We start from the raw sequence: 17727 nt of genomic DNA on the forward strand, positions 1-17727 counted from the left end.
TCTTTGCAACCCTATGGACTGCAGCCCACCAGGCTCCTCTGTCTATGGGATTCTCCAGGCAAGAATACTGGAGTGGGTTGCCATGCCCTCCTCCAGGGGATCTTCCAGACCCAGGGATCGAACCCATGTCTCCTGCAGCTCCTGCATTGCAGGCAGATTCTTTACCACTGAGCCACCAGGAAAGCCCATAGATCGGCATTGTTTCCACCTAAATTGCCCAGAACGAGTTGGCTGTGCGGTGCTTCCCTCTGCACCCGTGGGCTCCTGCTGGCTCAGGCTGCCTCCCTGCCTACTCCATGCACCTTTGATGTTTCTGCAGCCTGTGTTTTCTGAGCCAAATTCAACTCGGGGGATTGGCTCATGTCCCCGCTTTTGTCCCCATGTTGTCCCTACTGGGATGGCTTCCATTCTCCACCCACTGCTCTGGCAGGGCGGTGGAGGGGCACTTGGGATGCTGCTAGAGACTGGACCTGTCATGGGCTTGGGACACCTTGGGCAAAGGAAGACCAAGCCTGAAAGTTGAAGTAAGTCTTCATCCCCAAGAATGGTTTCTGCCTTTGGCCAGGCTATGACTTCCTGAAGCTTGCGAGAAGTTCTCAGAAGGGAGGGAAACCAGGCTCCAGGATGGGTGTTCACAGGGGTGTCTCCTACTTTACAAGTTCCCCCCCACCGCTTGCTGCAATCCCCCAGACCTCTGCCCTCCCACTCAGGGAGCCGGGCTTGCAGCATCTGTCCACCCAACTTGGCTTCTCATCACTGTGCTGAGATGTGGATCCCACCCTGGCCCCTCCGTTCCTTGCTCTCTCTGGGGTCTTGCCTCCTGGGACCGATGGTGCTGTGAGTATCAACAGCCAGCACCCCAGCCTTCTTCCCAGTTCTTCCAGGACAGTCCGTCTGCATGAGGCCTCAGTAGGGCGGTGTCAAAGCTGTGTCTCACATGGGGGAGGACTGCATCTGGGTGGGCGAACCCGGGGGTTTGGAGTTCGGGGCTTTGTCTGCCGTCTGAGTTCTGTGGGACAGTTTATCTCTGATCGCGAACACCCCAGCCTCTGCGCTCCCCCATGCGGGTGCCTGGCTGCCAGACGGCTCTGTCTGCTGCAGAAGAAAGTTAAAGCAAAAAAAGAGAAAGTTAAAGCATCAGTGTGTGATGTGAACTATGACCCCCACTCCCAAGATTCAGTCCCTGGCATCTGCACTGGCAGCTTCCTCATGTGGAAGTAGGGCCTTTGCAGACGCCATCCAGGGAAAATGGGCAGGTGGGGGTGGGGGTCTCATCCATGGCTGTGTGTCCTCAGGAGGAGGGGGAGGGGCAGACACAAGAGTGGGACACTGGCCTGAAGGGAGGGGCAGGCAGGCAGGCAGGGTCCCCAGGGGCACCTGGGATGTGCCTCCTGAGGGCCCTGGGCACCCCTGGGGGTGATGGGCATCGGCAGCCAGCAGTGTGGTCCTGTTTTATGCTCCCCTCTGGGCCTCGGGGCTGGAAGGCGTCTCTTGGGGTCCACTTCCCAGGGGCCAAGGAAGCAGGATTCTAAACTGTCCAGGAGACCTGTCCCTGCAACCAGGGGTCCTTGCACCCACCGCATGGCCCTGAGTAACCCTCTTCCCTGCGGGAGGTCCCCGTGCTCTCTCGAAACTGTGGAAGGAGCTGTCTCAGCCTCTGGGGGTCTTTTTTCCATTGTCTACTCAGAGCCCCAGGATAAATGGTGCCCTTGCCTGCCCTGGAGGGATGGGTATGGGACCCTGTGCCGGAAGTCCCACTGGCCTGGGACAGTTTATGTCCTCATCTTTAGTCCTCTGCTGCCAAACACAGAAGACATTTTTCAAAGACAGGTGATCGATTTTTCTCTTGCTCTTTCTGCTCAGTCATTCATCTCCCTTGAAGCAATGCAGGGGAGAGATCCACGCACTACAGCTCAAAGCAGCAGTATTTTGAAGCAAAGGGGTCTCTGATGGTCTGGATCTAGGAAGGGAAGGATGTTTCCTTTTCTAAGCCTCAGGGGTGCTTCAGGGTCCCTTCCCAGGTAGACAGCAAGGCCTCCAGATGCCGTGATGGGGGTGATGGAGGCAGGGTCCTGGTCACCTGGTGGCTGAGAGCCACCCAGTAAAGCCACTCCAGTGAGAATCTCTTGTTTCCTTTTGGAGAACTTTGATGACTCTGGAAAATAGCAGACCTTGGGGCTTAGAATGCAAGGATCCACAGACTAGCTGTGCATCCCCCAAAGGCCAGTGCTCAGAAGGTGCTAATTCAGTGCCTGCCAGCTGGCCACCCAACACCCCTCCTGCCACCAGATGTGCTGTGGATTCATAACAGCTTGGCCCATAGCTCTTGCAAGCTCCAGGCCCCTCGTCCTGAATAAAGTTCTTTGTAGACTTTTGTTGAAAAAGCGCTCATAATTCACCTTGTCAGGGAAGTCCTGCATCCTGCTTCCCAACTGTGGGGGGGCCCAGTCGTGTGCTGGGGGGGTTCCTGGTACCTTTGACTCCCTGGCGTTTGCTCCCTGACTACCCACTCTCAGCCAGGGTGCTCAGAACACATTCACTGAATAAGTGAGCGAGTGAATAAATGAATAAATGGCTCAGGCAGGTGGAATTTCCCTCTAGTCATCATTGGAAGTGCATCTTGGCAGAGGCTTTGGGGGGGCGGTGGACATGTCGGGGACCAACCACACGAATTGCCAGACTCCCTATTCAATCATGTTTAGGGAACTTGGATAAGTATTAAATAAAACTGAGGCCCCTGTGAGCAGGAAGGGAGGCCCCGTGGGGACGTCAGGTGGCACCCTGCTGACTCTTAGTGAGTGTACTTGAGGACAAGGTCTACCCTCGAGAGAACGCCCTGGAGGGTGAGACCATAGTGCTGGCCCCTCTCCATGTCTGCAGTTGGGCTGAGGACCCCAGGGACCCAAGCAAAGGGTGGGTGCTGGGGGCCCCCTCATCCCGTTTCCCCTTTCAGGCCAGTCCCTCCCTCGGGGCTGCATGAGGACTATTAATGACTGTGCTGTGCTTATCTCCACACATTGGTGGGCAGTGCTTTATACAACTCTGTCTATCTGATGGTCATTTCAGCTTTCCTCTTAGTCCATCCTCAGGCACACAGTTTCTCCCCCATAATATACTTTCTTTTTCACATTTACTTATTTATTTATTTACTTATTTTTGGCTGTACTGGATCTTCACTGCTGCTCGAGGGCTTTTCTCTAGTAGTGATGAGTAGGGGCTATTCTCTAGTTGGGGTGCATGGGCTTCTCATCGTGGCGGCTTCTTTTGTTGATCTAGGTGAAAGGGCTTCAGTAAGTTGTGGTATATGGGCTTAGAATCGATCCTGTGTCCCCTGCATTGGCAAGCGGATTCTTAACCACTGGACCGCCAGGGAGGCCCATGAAGCGATTTTCTTCACTGGTATCTGGTGCTGTCCTGCTGTGGGTGGAACTGCACCCTCCTTGAAAAACCCTAACCCCAAGCCCTAACCCCAAGGACCTCAGGCTGTGAACTTACTTGGAGATGAGGTCTTTACAGAGGGGATTAGGTTAAAGGGAGATCATTAATGTGGGCCCTGATCCAACAGGACTGATGTCCTTATAAAAGGGGAGATTTGGAGCCAGACACTCACACAGGGAAAAGGCCACGTGCAGCGGAGGCAGAGATGGGCTGATGCTTCTATAGACAGAAGGGTGCTGCCCGTGGACCACCAGGACCTGGGGTAGGGGCAAGGATAGACCCTCTTGCACGGCCTCAGGAGGAGCCAACCCTGCCGGCATCTCTATCCTGGAATTCTGGCTGCAGAGCTGGGAGACATATCTATCTGTTGCTGAAGGCACCCCCTCTATAGCACTTCATCTGGCAGCCCCAGCAAACTTGTTCTCCTTCCCCAGGGCCTCCTTGTCTCTAAGACCTTTACCCATGAACCCTTCCTGGTTTCTCTTCCTGGCAACACTCACTCCTCAGTGCTCTCACCCAGTCTGACATCTTGAGACATCCCTGATCCCAGCCCAGACCTCTCCCCCAACCCCAGACTCCATTGGTATCTTCAGTGAACCTTCCCCCACCTTCACCGTCCCCAGACCCCATCTTGGTTGACAGCAACTCCATCCCTTCTAGGGCTTCTCTGGTGGCTCAGATGGCAAAGAATCCGCCTGGAATGCAGGAGACCTTGGCTTGATACTTAGGTCGGGAAGATCCCCTGGAGGAGGAAATGGCAACCCACTCCAGTATTCCTGCCTGGAAAATCTCAGGAACAGAGGAGCCTGGTGGGCTGCAGTCCATGGGATCACAAAGAGTTGGACACAACTTAGCGACTAAACCACCACCACCACCATCCCATCTAAGCCCAGATGCCTGAATCGAAAGAGTTCCCTTCTTCTCTTTCACTGCCATGTCCAATCCTGGTGGTCCCTGCCACTACAGACAGTGATGTTGCTCTGCCCGACCCCAGATGGCCCCATATCCCACCTGGAGGCAGTCCCCAAGGATCTACAGGGCTGCCCTCTCTGACTGCTTCTACTCCTCTCCCTATACCTGCCCCACCCCGTGGCACTCTCCTTCTGGCTGCTCCTGCCCCAGGACCTTTGCACAGATGGTCCCATCTGTTCTTTTCTCCATGATGTTTCCCCCAGTGACTCCTTAACGAAGTCACCCCAGCCTCGCCCTCTTCTGTTGTGCTTTATTTTTTTCTCAGCACCTACCAGCTTCCAACAGGCACTTTGTCTACTGCTTATCATCATTTTACTGGCTCTGTGAAGGTGAGGCCCAGCTCCATGGCAGGGCAGGATTTTATTCTGTTCCATTCCCTGCAGAGTCCTCAGCACCAGGGACAGTGCCCAGAGTGCAGCAGGTGTTGAATACCTTAATGAATGAAAGAGTAGATTATCGTTCACAGCAGACACATTTCTTGGCAGAAAAACAAATACATACAGACAAGAATAAGAAGCAAATAAAAAATCAAAACCGCCATGGATAAGAGTTATTTGTTTTTTTTCCTAATCCTCAGGGCAAAGTTGGGCGCAGGTATTACTTTTCCTTTTCAGGTTCAGACAGGGAAAGAATTGACCAAAATCACACAGCAAATACAATCCAGGTGTGTCTGCTCCTGGCATTCCCTCCCTAGGACACAGGGCTGATTCCCAAAGGTCCCACAGACCCCAGAACCACCCCTGTGTTTATTTGTCAACGTTGCTTCCCTCTTAGCTAGATTTTGCTCATGAACAAGGACAAGATGCTTCTCTTCGGTTCGCAGATGAGTCTCCATCCCTTGCGTCTGCTGGTTCCCTGGCCAGTCCTTGCCAGGCCTGCATCCCTGCCCCCTGGGGGCTGCTGTTCCCACCTACTCCCAGGCGTTGCGGGCTGCCTGCTCCCCTGCCTCTCTTCTGGGGACCCCACCCCCTGGGGCCAATCCCACTGCAGTCCTCTCCCTCAGGGTCACTCACTCAGTCTGAGCCATAATGAAGATTCATAGGAGTGATGAATATTTTTATTAGACAAAATTAAATTCTGGTACACATCATTTCTATCAAGAGCGGAGGAAAGGGTGGGGGGGAAACCCTGCACATTCACTGTTTTCCACCAGAAGCATCTGCTTATTAATGGTCTTTCCCAGAAACCTGTTTATTAGGTTGGGTTACTAATAAACTGTTTTAAACAGATGATGTGGATTTTTCTGAATTTGCTGCAGAGTCAATTAATAATTGAATTAATGAAAGAAGTGGGCCTGTTATTAGGTTTTATTAAATGCTGTTTGTTGCATCTTTGCCATTTAAAACAAGACTGTTGTTTAAAAAGAAAAAAAATATCCACTAGGCAGCTGGGCAGAGTGGAAAAAGCAGAGGCTTGGAGTCAGCAGGTCTCAGTGTGACCCCCACCTGCTTCAGCAAGTGTGTACTTGTGCCAGGCCACTTCACTCCTTGGGCCTCTGTTGTCCCATCTGAGAAATGGGCACAGATGTTCTCAGGGCTACTTGGGGTCATTTCAAGAATTAAGTGGGTTGGGACTTCCCTGGAGGTCCAGTGGTTAAGAATCTGCCTGCCAATGCGGGGAATACAGGTTCAATCCCTGGTCCGGGAAGATTTCACAGGCCACAGGGCAACTAAGCCCTCGTGCCTCAACTACTGAAGCCCATGTGCCTAGAGCTGGCGCTCTGCTACCAGGGAGGCCACCACAGTAAGAAGCCTGAGCACCACGGTGAAGAGAAGCCCCCTCTGGCCGCAACTAGAGAAAGCCCACTCGCACCAACAAAGAGCCCTGGTGCCGCAACAAAGACCCACTGCAACCGCAAATAAACAAACAAATAACACATTGGCTGTTAAAACAGAAAAGAACCAAGTGTGATTAAAATTGGGCATTTTAGACATATTTCTCCCTCCCTTGCTCCCTCCCTTGCTCCTCCCTCCCCCTTTTCCATTTTCTGAGAATAGGCACCAGCACTTTCCCAAGCGGACAGGGTGGGAAGTCACACAGCAGTAGGCCCTCTTTGTTCCACGTGTCTGTCCTTGTCCTGGTCATGAGGCTGAGAAGACTCATCAGGGCCCCGGGGAGAACACAGCAAGGGTGTGCTGGGCAGAGCCTGCCTGCAGGCCCTGTGACACCTGACCTAGTTTGCAGCCTGGCCAATTTCCATTTACAAATATCCCCCACCAGGGGCTATTTCCAGCTACCAACCTGCCCTCTGGGAGCGTGGAGTTGAAAAGAGGTAGCTCCCCACCGTGCCCACCACACAGATTTGTAGACACAATAATCTGAGAAGCACAGAGTATAATAAAATAGAGTAAATCATTAGGAAGGGCTGAGTTTTGAGTATTTATTGCCTTTGCTTTTATTATAATTGATTGAGTTGTAAATAGTTTGTTTTTAGTAACAGCCATGTTTGGACTCCAAGGAGATCCAACCAGTGAGTCCTAAAGAAAATCAGCCCTGAATATTCATTGGAAGGACTGATGCTGAAGCTCCAACACTTTGGCTACCTGATGCGAAGAGCCCACTCATTGGAAAAGACCCTGATGTTGGGAAAGATTGCAGGCAGGAGGAGAAGGGGTTGGCAGAGAATGAGATGGTTAGATAGCATCACCGACTTAATGGACATGAGTGTGAGCAAACTCTAGGAGATAGTGAAGGACGCAGAAACCTGATGTGCTGCAGTCCATGGTCTCGCAGAGTCGGACACGACTTAGCGACTGAACAACATTTCCCAATTGGTGCACAAAATTTCTGAGAATTTCAGCATTGACTCTTGCCAGCTACAGCGGTCCAGTTTCAGGTGAAGCTGGAGGGGATAAAGCACGCCTGATGTCATCAAGGGTGCTGTTCCGTGAGCCTCTGGTGCCCAGTCCTGGTCCTGTGATGGGGAGGGGTGTGTCCTGGGCCCTCTGGAAAGAAGGGCGACCCTCTGGCCCAGCTTGCACTTGTCAGAGTCAGGAATCCTGTCTCGTTGAGATGACCTGTGGCCACCACCTTCGAGTCTGTGCTCGAACCCCCATTCCGCCCCTATGTCCCTGCTCTGCTGCACGGAGAGTTCTGTATCCCATGATTTCTTGTCCTTCAGCTCCAGATAGTTTCAGCCAAAAGGAAACGTTGGAGAATTGGAGGGTAGAGAGAAACCAGGGTGCTTCCGTCCCCAGCTCTGGTTTCAGGAGCGTTTCTGGAAGTGCCGTGTCTCTCCCATCCCTCTTTCTGGAGTCCCAGTCCTCACAAGGGGCCCTGACTCCTGGCTCCAGTAATACTGCCCTCTCTTGGGTCCCTTCAGCCCATGGAAGATGAGTCCCTGAGATGCCTCAGCCCTTCAGTAACTTGTGTGATCAACTCCTTGTGTTGAATTCCCTTTGTTTGACAGACACGATGCATGCTGGTAACCACTGAGGTGATCTCAACTACGGACCAGTGGTTAAAAGGGGTAGAGGGTTTAGGGGGGCTGGGTTGGCTTCAGTACAGTCCATGGATGACATTAGTGGCTATTCTGAACCCAGGATTACAGGGGGGGATGATGAAAGTGCATGTCACCATGAATTAGAAAGCTCTGTGAACTTGGCCCCAGATAAGCGTATGCCTGGAGTACAGGCAGAGTCTTGACTGGCAGGGACGTCCCACCAGCTGTGACCAAGTGTCGACCACAAAACTGCAGGGACCGTTTCCAGCGGCTCCACCACGTGGCTGGCCCCACATGGCAGCATGGGAATCATGGTCCATCTTCAACTTTCTTCCCAACTGACTTTGGGCAGGGGCTCTTAGCATGGAGTTACCCCCTGGATTCTATGGCAGTTTTTCTGGAAAAGGGCCAACCTCATGAGGGATTCATGTGCTCAGGAGGCCGGTAAGGACTGGAGGCGACAGAAACAAGAGTGCTGCCTGGCCGTGTGTTAGGAAGAAGGATGCTAGATTCCATCTTGGTTCTGACAGACAGCAGCCTCTTGGCATGAGAGCATGGACGGCACTGGGCAGTTGTGGGCTGACCTGATTTAGTCCCGCTGCCCGTGGACCCAGCTACTGCCTGCCCAGTCAATGCCTTTGTCCTCATGTGTCCTGGTGGTGGCAGGCAGGACCCTGACAGAAAGAGCAGGCTTTCAAAACACGGGAACTCCCCGCCTCGCAAGAGGATGAGAGGTTTGTCAAGACGCTGAGAGGCAATTTTCCAGGTGTCAGGCTTCTGCGGGATCCTGTGTGGGCTGCAAACCACCCAGCTTTGACGGGACTGTCAATTTGCCTAATGAATTGTAACATGAGTGAGGTTTATAAGTTCGAGCCTGTGATGTTTTCTATTTTAAAGCATAGGCAATACATTTGGCATGCTAATGGCTGCTACACTGTTACACTGTTATAACTTCACTTGCCAGAATCTTCTGAATTATTGAAGACCAGTCCTTGGCCAGTGACTGTTTTGTTTTGAAATCTTTATTCAGTTTGTTACAGTATTGTTTCTGGTTTGTTTTTTTTTTTAATGTTTTGTTTTCTCAACCATGTGGGATCTTTTCTCTAGTTGTGGCACAAGGGCTCAGTAGCTATGGTCCACAGGCTTAGTTCCCCAGACAGGCATCAGACCCTCTTTCTCTGCATTTGACGGTGGATTCAATCACTAGACTACCAGGGAAGTTCCCTTTGAGCTATTTTGCAGATACTGAAACCCCCGCTAGGTGGGAGAAGTTAATGGCATTACCTCACCACCAACCAACCAGAAGAATGTCCACCAGCTCATCACATACCCCACAACCCCCCTCCCTCACCCCATCTCTAAGAATCTTGCCCTGAAAGCCATTGGGAGTTTGCGTCTTTTGAGCACGAACTTCCCAGACTCCTTGCTTGGCGCCTGCACTTTCCTTCGCCACAAACCCCGGTTAGTACACTGGCGTCACTGTGTGTGTGGGTGAGAGGACCCAAGTTTGCTTCAGTAACACTTCTGCTTTCATCTCTTTCGGAAGCTCATTTTTGGGAAAAACTGCCCCCCTCACCAACAGGATATGAGATCCCTGGCACTAGCAGAAGTGACTTTTCCTCTCCTAGGAAGAGGCAGTGCTGGGAGGCAGGGAGCAAGATGGGGGAACCCAGGAGGCAAGGGGGAAGGGCCACTCTCCCACTTCTGGGAGGACAGACTACCTGGCTACAGCAAGGTGAGAACAGAGATCTTCAAGTTCCCCCCAGCTTAAAGCCCTGTTGTTTGGAACCCCTGCCACCCTGCCTTCCAGGTTACTCTCTAAGAACGGGGAGGAGGGCTTCCATGGTGGCTCAATGGTAAAGAATCTGCAGGCTAATGTAGGAGACACGGGTTCGATCCCTGGTCCAGGAAGATCCCACACGCCATGGAGCAACTAAGCCCCATGCATCACAGAGCAACTAAGCCCTCTAGAGCCCATGCTCTGCAACAAGAGAAGCCACCGCAGTAAGAAGCCGGCACACCACAGCTAGAGAGTAACCCCTGCTCGCTGCAACTAGAGAAAAGCTCATGTAGCAGTGAAGACCCAGCATGGCCAAAAATAAACGAATAAATAAAAACAAAAGAAAAAAATGGGGAGAAACTAGGAAGTCACTGATGGTGCCCCCAGCTTCCATCCCCAGGAGACCCTCTGTGGGGGAGGAGACAGTTGGTTGGCTTTCAGCAGCTTGGCATCTCATCTGCTGTTCATTTCCACGGCTGGGTGAGCCCAGCCTGCCCTGGGGCCCTTCACTGATGCCACAGCTGAAGACACCCATCATCGGGAAGGAGGTTAGCAGCTAGGATTGGACTGTTGCTTGGCACTGGGCCTGGTGGGGGAAAGAGACAGCCAGAACTTTTTCTCCAGTTTCCCTCCCAGTGTCCTGCAATTCTAAGTGCAGTAATGAAGCATCCTCTTGCCCAGGTGGGTGTCTTGGAGGTCTTAGGACAGCCCTGGTGGGGGGTGTGCTGCTTCTCAGCTCTGGTCCTGGAGCATGAAAGCCGCCGTGGACAATACATGAACAGAGGGGTGTGGCCGTGTGCCAATAAAACTTTATTTATAAAAATAGGCAAGGGACCATGGGTTATCATTTGCTGACCCTTGCCTTAGAGTAACACGAGAAGGCGCCTGACCCTGGATTAGCCGCTAGAACAGGGATCCCTCCCTGGACTGCTGACTAGCTCCTGTGGACGAGACATCAGGTGTGTATGTTTAATTGCTCTTTCCTGGACCAAAGCAGTCACAGCCGCCTCCTCACCCAGCGCTGCCCTTGGGGTTGTCTTTGATGTCACCGCAGCTACTGCTGCCCCGCTCCCCTCACCAGCCAGGGTTTAGGTGGAGATAGTCACAGGGGCAGCCCCACCCAGGGCTGGAGACATCGGGAGCTCAGAGTTCACAGGGGGCTATTTCTGCCTGGGGGATGGACAGGGGCTCAGCACATGCAGAAGAAGTGGCCGTGGGCGGCTGGACAGGAATACCGTAGAAAAGGCACGTGATCTGGAGCTGGAGTTGGCTGTCAGCTGATGCGCTCAGGCAGAGCCGCCAGCTGAGGGAGGTCCGTGCTCCTGGAGGGGGGCTGGTCCTGGCATCGGCCTGCAGAGCACAGGGAGGTCCCTAGGTCTCAGGTGACAGGGCCCGCCAGCAGCCACGGAGAAGTCAGTACCCAAGGTGGTGCAGGCACGACCAAGGCCCTCTGGGTTCGAGTGGTGGGTTGAGTGGGAGGGCTCCACACCTGCCCCAGGTCCTCGGACTCTTCATTGGGGTGGGGGCTCAGGGTGAGGCTGGGGGTCAGTGCCGCCCTGGCTTGATCCAGTTTCTGATGGTCCATTTCTGTCCTGAGCACCTCTGCACCACCAGGCGGAGCCCGAAGTTGGCATCCTTGGACATCTCCACCTCCAGGCACCGGCCCGTGTCTCTGCTCACAATGGGGCCGCCCTGCGAGGGAGGGAGACCCAGTGAGCCCATGGGTCCCATCCTGAGAGCCTCCTAGAAGTGGGGGTGATGCCAAGGCCACCTGAGGGTCAGGTCCTGCCTCTTCCCAGCCCTCTTGTCTCCCATCCCTCTGTCTCCACTGACCATCTGCCCTCCAACACTGCCTCCCAACAGCCACCTCTCTTCTCCTGGGGTCCCAGGAATGATCAAAACAATGGACTCCAGGGCCCTTGAGATGGGTGTTCCCCCTAATATGCCCCCCTGACCCCTGGCAGGTCCGATTTGCCCATTGGCCACCTCTGCAGGCCCTCTGGTCCTTCTAACATCAAGGGCTCTGGCCTAAACCTGAGGATCCCAGGCTTGTATTCTGTTCTCTGTTCTCCAGAGGTCCTTTCCATGCACTGTGGACCTCAGTGTCCTGGCCCCAAACCCAGCCTCCTGGGGACCCTGATTTCATTGACTCTACGTGACACAGTGACAGCTCATTCCTGCTGTAACGGGAGCCCCCAGAGAGCACTGTGCACATGTCTGTCCCAGGGTCTCCTGCTTGGGAGGAGTTGGGTCAATCTCAACAAATGTTTGGGGCTTCCCAGGTAGAAGTAGTGGTAACGAATCCGCCTGGCAACGCAGGAGATTTAAGAGAAGCAGGAGCAGGTTCGATCTCTGGGTTGGGAAGATCCCCTGGAGGAGGGCCAGGCAACTCACTCCAGTATTCTTGCCTGGAGAATCCCATGGATAGGGGAGTCTGGCAGGCTACAATCCATGGGGTCCCAAAGAGTCGATAGGACTAAAGCAACTTAGCACACTTGCCCTCAACAAATCTCTGGGCAAGTCCACTTCAGTCCCACTCAATCAGCAGCTGGGGCACTCAGAACCCACCCCTTCTGCCGAAACCCTTCCCCTTCACCCCTCCAGGAAGCTGGAGGAGTAGGCAGTGTGGGGCAGCGAGCCCCTGAGGAGGCAGCCAGGGCGCTGGGACCAGCCCAGCCCTTCCCTGACCGCGACTGCCAGCAGATCCCCTAATGTCTGTGGAGGGGGTTCATGTGGGAACAGCTGATCCAGCCCCCCTGGGCCTTTAAGTTCGGCCCCCACTGCCCTCAGCTCCCCCCACGGGCTGGCCCAGAGACCCAGGTGTCCCAGCGGCCCGCTGACCTGGGTGAAGTCCCACAGCCGCTGCGCGGGCCGGGCCACATCTTCGCACTTCTTCAGGGCGGGCGTGCGGCCCCTGCCGTCATCCACCAGGCACTTGGAGTCAGGCAGGAAAGCGGTGGAGCCCAGGGGGCCCAGCTGCAGCAGGCCCTCGGCGCTGTACCGCACCAGCTGGGGAGAGGCCATGAGAGCGGGGTGCATGGGCACAAGGCGGCCCTGCGCAGGGCTGGGCCCCAGGCCCTGAAGGGGGTGGGCGGGGCATCGTGGGCGGGGCATCATGGGCGGAGCGTGGTGGGCGGGGTCAACCCAGTCACCAGGGCCAACCTTCCAAGGAGAGCCCTGAGCGCCGGGATGCAGGGGAGACCGTGTCTGGTGGCCCCACGCCCCCAGCCCCGTTCCTTCTGCTAATCCCCCCAGGAGGACCGCCTCGGACCTCTTCCCCTGAGCTCCGTGCAGACCCCACCCTCCGTAGGGCCTGCCCTTCAGCCTCGGAGGAAGAGGGTTCCGCGGTTGCGCAGGCCACCCGTCTCCCCTTGAACCACAAGCAGCCCCAAGTTTACGATCCCAGGTCACGTTTTTTGCCAAACAACGTGAGCAAGGTAAGCAACATCTGTGTGCTAATGAGGAAACCAGTGCTCCAGATTCCCCTGCGCCTGGGCTGTGTGGCTTTGGGCAAGTCACGTCACCTCTCTGTGCCTCGGTTTCCTCATGTGTGAGCAGATAATGACAGTGCCTGCCTGGCAGGGCTACCGTGAGGACCCTAGGGCACCGCACGCAGAGCGCGCCGAGCACACAGGAGTCACTGGGCTTCCCTCCTCGCCTTTCTCTTGATTGCTTTCACATAAGAGTGTGTGGGCGCACACATACACACGCAAACACACTGCTGTATTTTCCAGTACAATCTGATAGAACACCACCTCCCCGGCACCTTCACATGGCCCGGCGACTCTGACACCCCCGTCAAGCGTGAAGCCCACGCCTTCTCCCAAGTCCTCCTGCGAGGGGTCGGGGTCGGGGTCGGGGGGGGGTGGGGGTTGTGTGTGAACATCGCAGAAATGGTGCCACTAACTCTGGGGCAAGGTGTCAACACTCAGGACACCTCCTGCATCTCCATGTACCCTGCTGATGGGATGGCTGCTCAGCCGGGCAGGGTGGGGGTGGAGTCTACCCTCGGGAGGGCCCGAGACCCCAGAGCAGCCAGCCGACCCCAGCTCAGAGGGGGCCCCGCCAGCCTGCCAGGTTCCGGGGGGCGATGCTGTGCAGATGACTGGCCCTACTGCAGATTTATGACCAAAGTGGTCCTTTCAGGTCATTTTGTCTGGGGACAGGTGATCACAGATACGCTCATGCCACTTCTCTGTTAACTTTCTGACCCTGAAGAGGTTTGAATCTAGGACCTGAAGCCCATGAAATGTCCAGCACGAGCTCCAAGTGGGCTGCCTGTAGCTTCAGCCTTGCAGGTAAGGACTCAGCGGAGCCAAGCATGGTCAGTGCTCAGGAGGGCCAGCAGGGGGGCGGGGGTGAAGCTGATGGCCCATCCCTCTGCCCATGGGGGACTGGACAGCCGGAGGGTCTGGTCAGGAGGCTGCTCTGCACTAAGGAGGAGTCTCCACTTCTGTGCCTCTGGCCAGCGGCTCCCCTGGCCCTGCCTCAGACGCCCAGCTGGGGGAGCAAACTGGGCTGAGAAGGCCATGGGTGACTATAGGGCATCGCTGCTGGCTTGTGGGGAAGCCACATACTTTTTAGAGATGCATCCTCAGGAAGCATCAACTCTGGGATCTCACCCTCAGACTACTTGGGCTCTCCTGAGAGCTGGTGGGTCACAATGCCCCAGTAGAAGGGATGAGGGAGAGGATTTCAGTAATCCAGACTTGTGTGTGAATGGGCCAGTCATTGAGCACTGGCTGGGAGTGGGTTAAGCGATGTTTATCAAACTGCCAGTCAGGCAAGAATTAGGCACCTACTGTGTGCTCAATACGGTGCTGGGTCTAATGTGACTGAAGTTGCCAGACAGGAGTCCAAAAGCTCAGAGTCCAGCCCAGGACAGCAAAAGGTTCACAGGCACTTGTCTTGGTCCACAGAGGGATGAAGGCAACTTACAAAAACAAACAACAACAAAAAACAAACCCTGCAATATAACAAAACAAAGCACTGAAGAAATAAAGTCAAAGGGAAAATAGGGAGCAGAAAGATATGTTATTCCAGGAAGGAGAGTAATAAACAAATTGGATGAAAATGGTCAGGATATTAGCTGCTAAACGGGTAGATTCAGAAGAGAAGAGGGGCTTCCCAGGTGGCTCAGTGCATGAGACGCAGGAGACATGGATTCGATCCCTGGGTCAGGAAGATTCCCCTGGAGGAGGAAACAGCAACCCACTCCAGTATTCTCGCCTGGAAAATCCCACGGACAGAGGAGCCTGGTGGGTGACAGTCCACAGGACTGCAAAGAATCGGACACACCTGAGTGACTGAGCATGCACCTGATGTATGCAGAGGTGAAAAGATTCAACGTCTGCAATGTGCTTTAAAGTGACTCAGATAAAGTAGATGATACAAACACAGCCCAGTATGAACACCATCGCATCTGGATCAGGGGTGGAAACCGTGTCTGTGAAGGGCAGGGAGCAAGCAAGCGTGCTCTGTGGACACTGTCGCAGGTTCTTTTTCTTCTTTTCCCTCCATAAACCTTTAAAAAGCTAAAAACTGTTCTTTGACTGGCAGGCTGCTGTTTGCTGATCCCATGAGTGTGTGGTTGGTCATCTTAAGACTTTTCTACTTTTCAGGATGTTTGAAAATTATCAGAATAAAACCTTACGAGTTAAAGGAAGGGCCTTTAAATGACCCCCAGGCTATCGAGTCCAGCCTGGGAGGGGTCCCGTGCCCATGTGGAGGTGGACACACCTGCCCTATGTCCTTCTCAGGCACTCTGGTCAAACCAGTACAGTGGACAGAGGACAGAGGGCTGGGCCCTACCATGAAGGGTCCATGCCTTTGTCTGTGTCCACTAGCTGAAGACTGTTGATTAACAGTCAGGTGTGAAGATTTTGGTCCAAGACTGGATTTCTCTATGGTCATTGTTATAGGCTATATATTGTCATCCTGCTTATTTAACTTATATGCAGAGTACATCATGCAAAATGCCAAGCTGGATGAAGCACAAGCTGGAATCAAGGTTTCCAGGAGAAATACAATAACCTCAGATATGCAGATGACACCACCTTTATGACAGAAAGCAAAGAGGAACTAAAGAGCCTCTTGATGAAAGTGAAAGAGGAGAATGAAAAAGCTGGCTTAAACTCAACATTAAAAAAATGAAGATCATGGCTTCAGTCCCATCACTTCGTGGCAAATAGATGGGGAAAGAATGGAAACAGTGACAGACTGTTTTTTTCTTGGGTTCCAAAATCACTGCAGATGGTGAATGCAGCCATGTAATTAAAAGACACTTGCTCCGTGAAAGAAAAGCTATGACAAACCCAGATAGCATATTGAAAAGCAGAGAGAGGGACTTCCCTGATGGTCCAGTGGCTAAGACTCCAAGCTCCGAATGCAGGGGGCCTGGGTTTGATCCCTGGTCATGGAACTAGATCCCACATGTCTCATCTAAGACCTGATGCAGGAAAATAAATAAATATTTAAAAAAGAAAAAAGAAAAACAGAGACACTACTTTGCCAGCAAAGGGTCATCTAGTCGAAGCTATGGTTTTACCAGTAGTCATGTATGGATGTGAGAGTTGGACCATAAGGAAGGCTGAGTGCTGAAGGATTGATGCTTTTGAAGTGTGGTGCTGCAGAAGACTCTTGAGAGTCCCTTGGACTACAAGGAGATCAAACCAGTCAATCCTAAAGGAGACCAGTCCTGAATATTCATTAGAAGGACTGACGCTGAAGCTGAAGCTCCAATACTTTGGCCACCTGACGTGAAGAGCTGACTCATTAGAAAAGACCCTGATGCTGGGACACATTGAACGCAGGAGGAGAAGGGGACGAGAGAGGACATGATGGCTGGATAGTATCACCAACTCGCTGGACATGTGTTTGAGCAAGCTGTGGGAGATGGTGAAGGACAGGGATGCCTGGCATGCTGCAATCCATGGGGTCGAAAAGAGTTGGACACAACTGAGTGACTGAACAATTGTTATAGGCTGAACTGTGGCCCCCCCAAAGTCATGTTGAAGTACTCACCCCCCAGTACCTGTGGTTATGACCTCATTTGGAAACATGGTCATTGCTGAAGCGCTCTAGGGAAGATGAGGTCACACTGGGCTTGTTGTGGGTTAGTTGCTAGGTGGTGTCCAACTCTTTTCAACCCCATGTACTATAGCCCTTCAGGCTCCTCTGTCCATGGGATTTCCCAGGCAAGAATACTGGACTGTGTTGCCATTTCCTGCTCCAGGGGATCAAACCTGGGTCTGCTGCATTGGCAGGTGGGTTCTTTACCCCTGAGCCACCTGGGAAGCCCCATACTGGGTTAGGGTGGCCCTAATCCAACGTGACTGGTGTCCTGATAAGGAGAGAAGACATAGACACGGGAGAAAGGAGGGGGAAGATGAAGATACAGGCCATACAACCCATGTGCCAACGAAGGCAGAGACTGGAGGGAAGTGACGACAAGAAAAGAACTCCAAGGGCCACCAGAGGCAGAGGGGAATGTCCCTAGAGCCTCGGGAGGGAGCACAACACTGCTCATACCTGAATTTCAGATTTCTGGTCTTCAGAGCTGACAGAGTAATGAACATTTGTCACTTAAACCAGTGCCCAGTTGGCTGTACTTCATCACCGTGGCTCCAGGACACTAACACAGCTGGGGATTGGGGTTTGGGGGCATAGCTTGTCCCCCTTAATATTTTAACAGGCTTCATGGAGATCAAACAGACTGAAGCTGTTTGCAAAGGAGAAATTACTGTGGGTGTGTCTGGCTTGCTTCGACACAGGTCCATCAGATCTCTCCGTGGGGCTCGGCCACATGGGATGGCCTCCCCCATCCACCTGTCTCCACCTCCACTCCATTTCCGGCAGCAGCGAGGCCCCTTCTGCTGGCTGCCCCAGGGTCCCCATGTGGAGTGGGCTTCCCTGGGGAATTGAGCAGGGTTGCTGGAACACCCACCCCTCACCCAGCCATGCGAGTCCCTGCCCCAAACACCTCAAGGCCGGCCCTGCACTGCTTCTCTCCACAGCAGGGCTCAGTGGGAAATGACCATGTCCACCTGTCACCTTGTGTTGCTTCCCCTCGAGGGGGCAGACAAACAGAGCCTGT

At 53.6% G+C, this 17727-nt stretch overlaps 1 protein-coding gene across 1 annotated transcript in view; it reads right to left on the minus strand.

The window, feature by feature from the left end:
• Positions 10428-17727, minus strand: part of GALNT9 (polypeptide N-acetylgalactosaminyltransferase 9) — a 121427-nt gene continuing 114127 nt past the window's right edge. Inside the window, exons 10-11 of the mRNA XM_018061448.1 lie at positions 12474-12641; positions 10428-11324 (exon numbers count right to left, since the gene is read on the minus strand). Coding sequence (XP_017916937.1) covers positions 11178-11324; positions 12474-12641 — 315 coding nt within the window. The 3' untranslated portion in view covers positions 10428-11177. The remainder of the gene's footprint in view (positions 11325-12473; positions 12642-17727) is intronic.

This window comes from Capra hircus, chromosome 17 (assembly GCF_001704415.2).
Source record: "Capra hircus breed San Clemente chromosome 17, ASM170441v1, whole genome shotgun sequence".
Taxonomy (NCBI): domain Eukaryota; kingdom Metazoa; phylum Chordata; class Mammalia; order Artiodactyla; family Bovidae; genus Capra; species Capra hircus.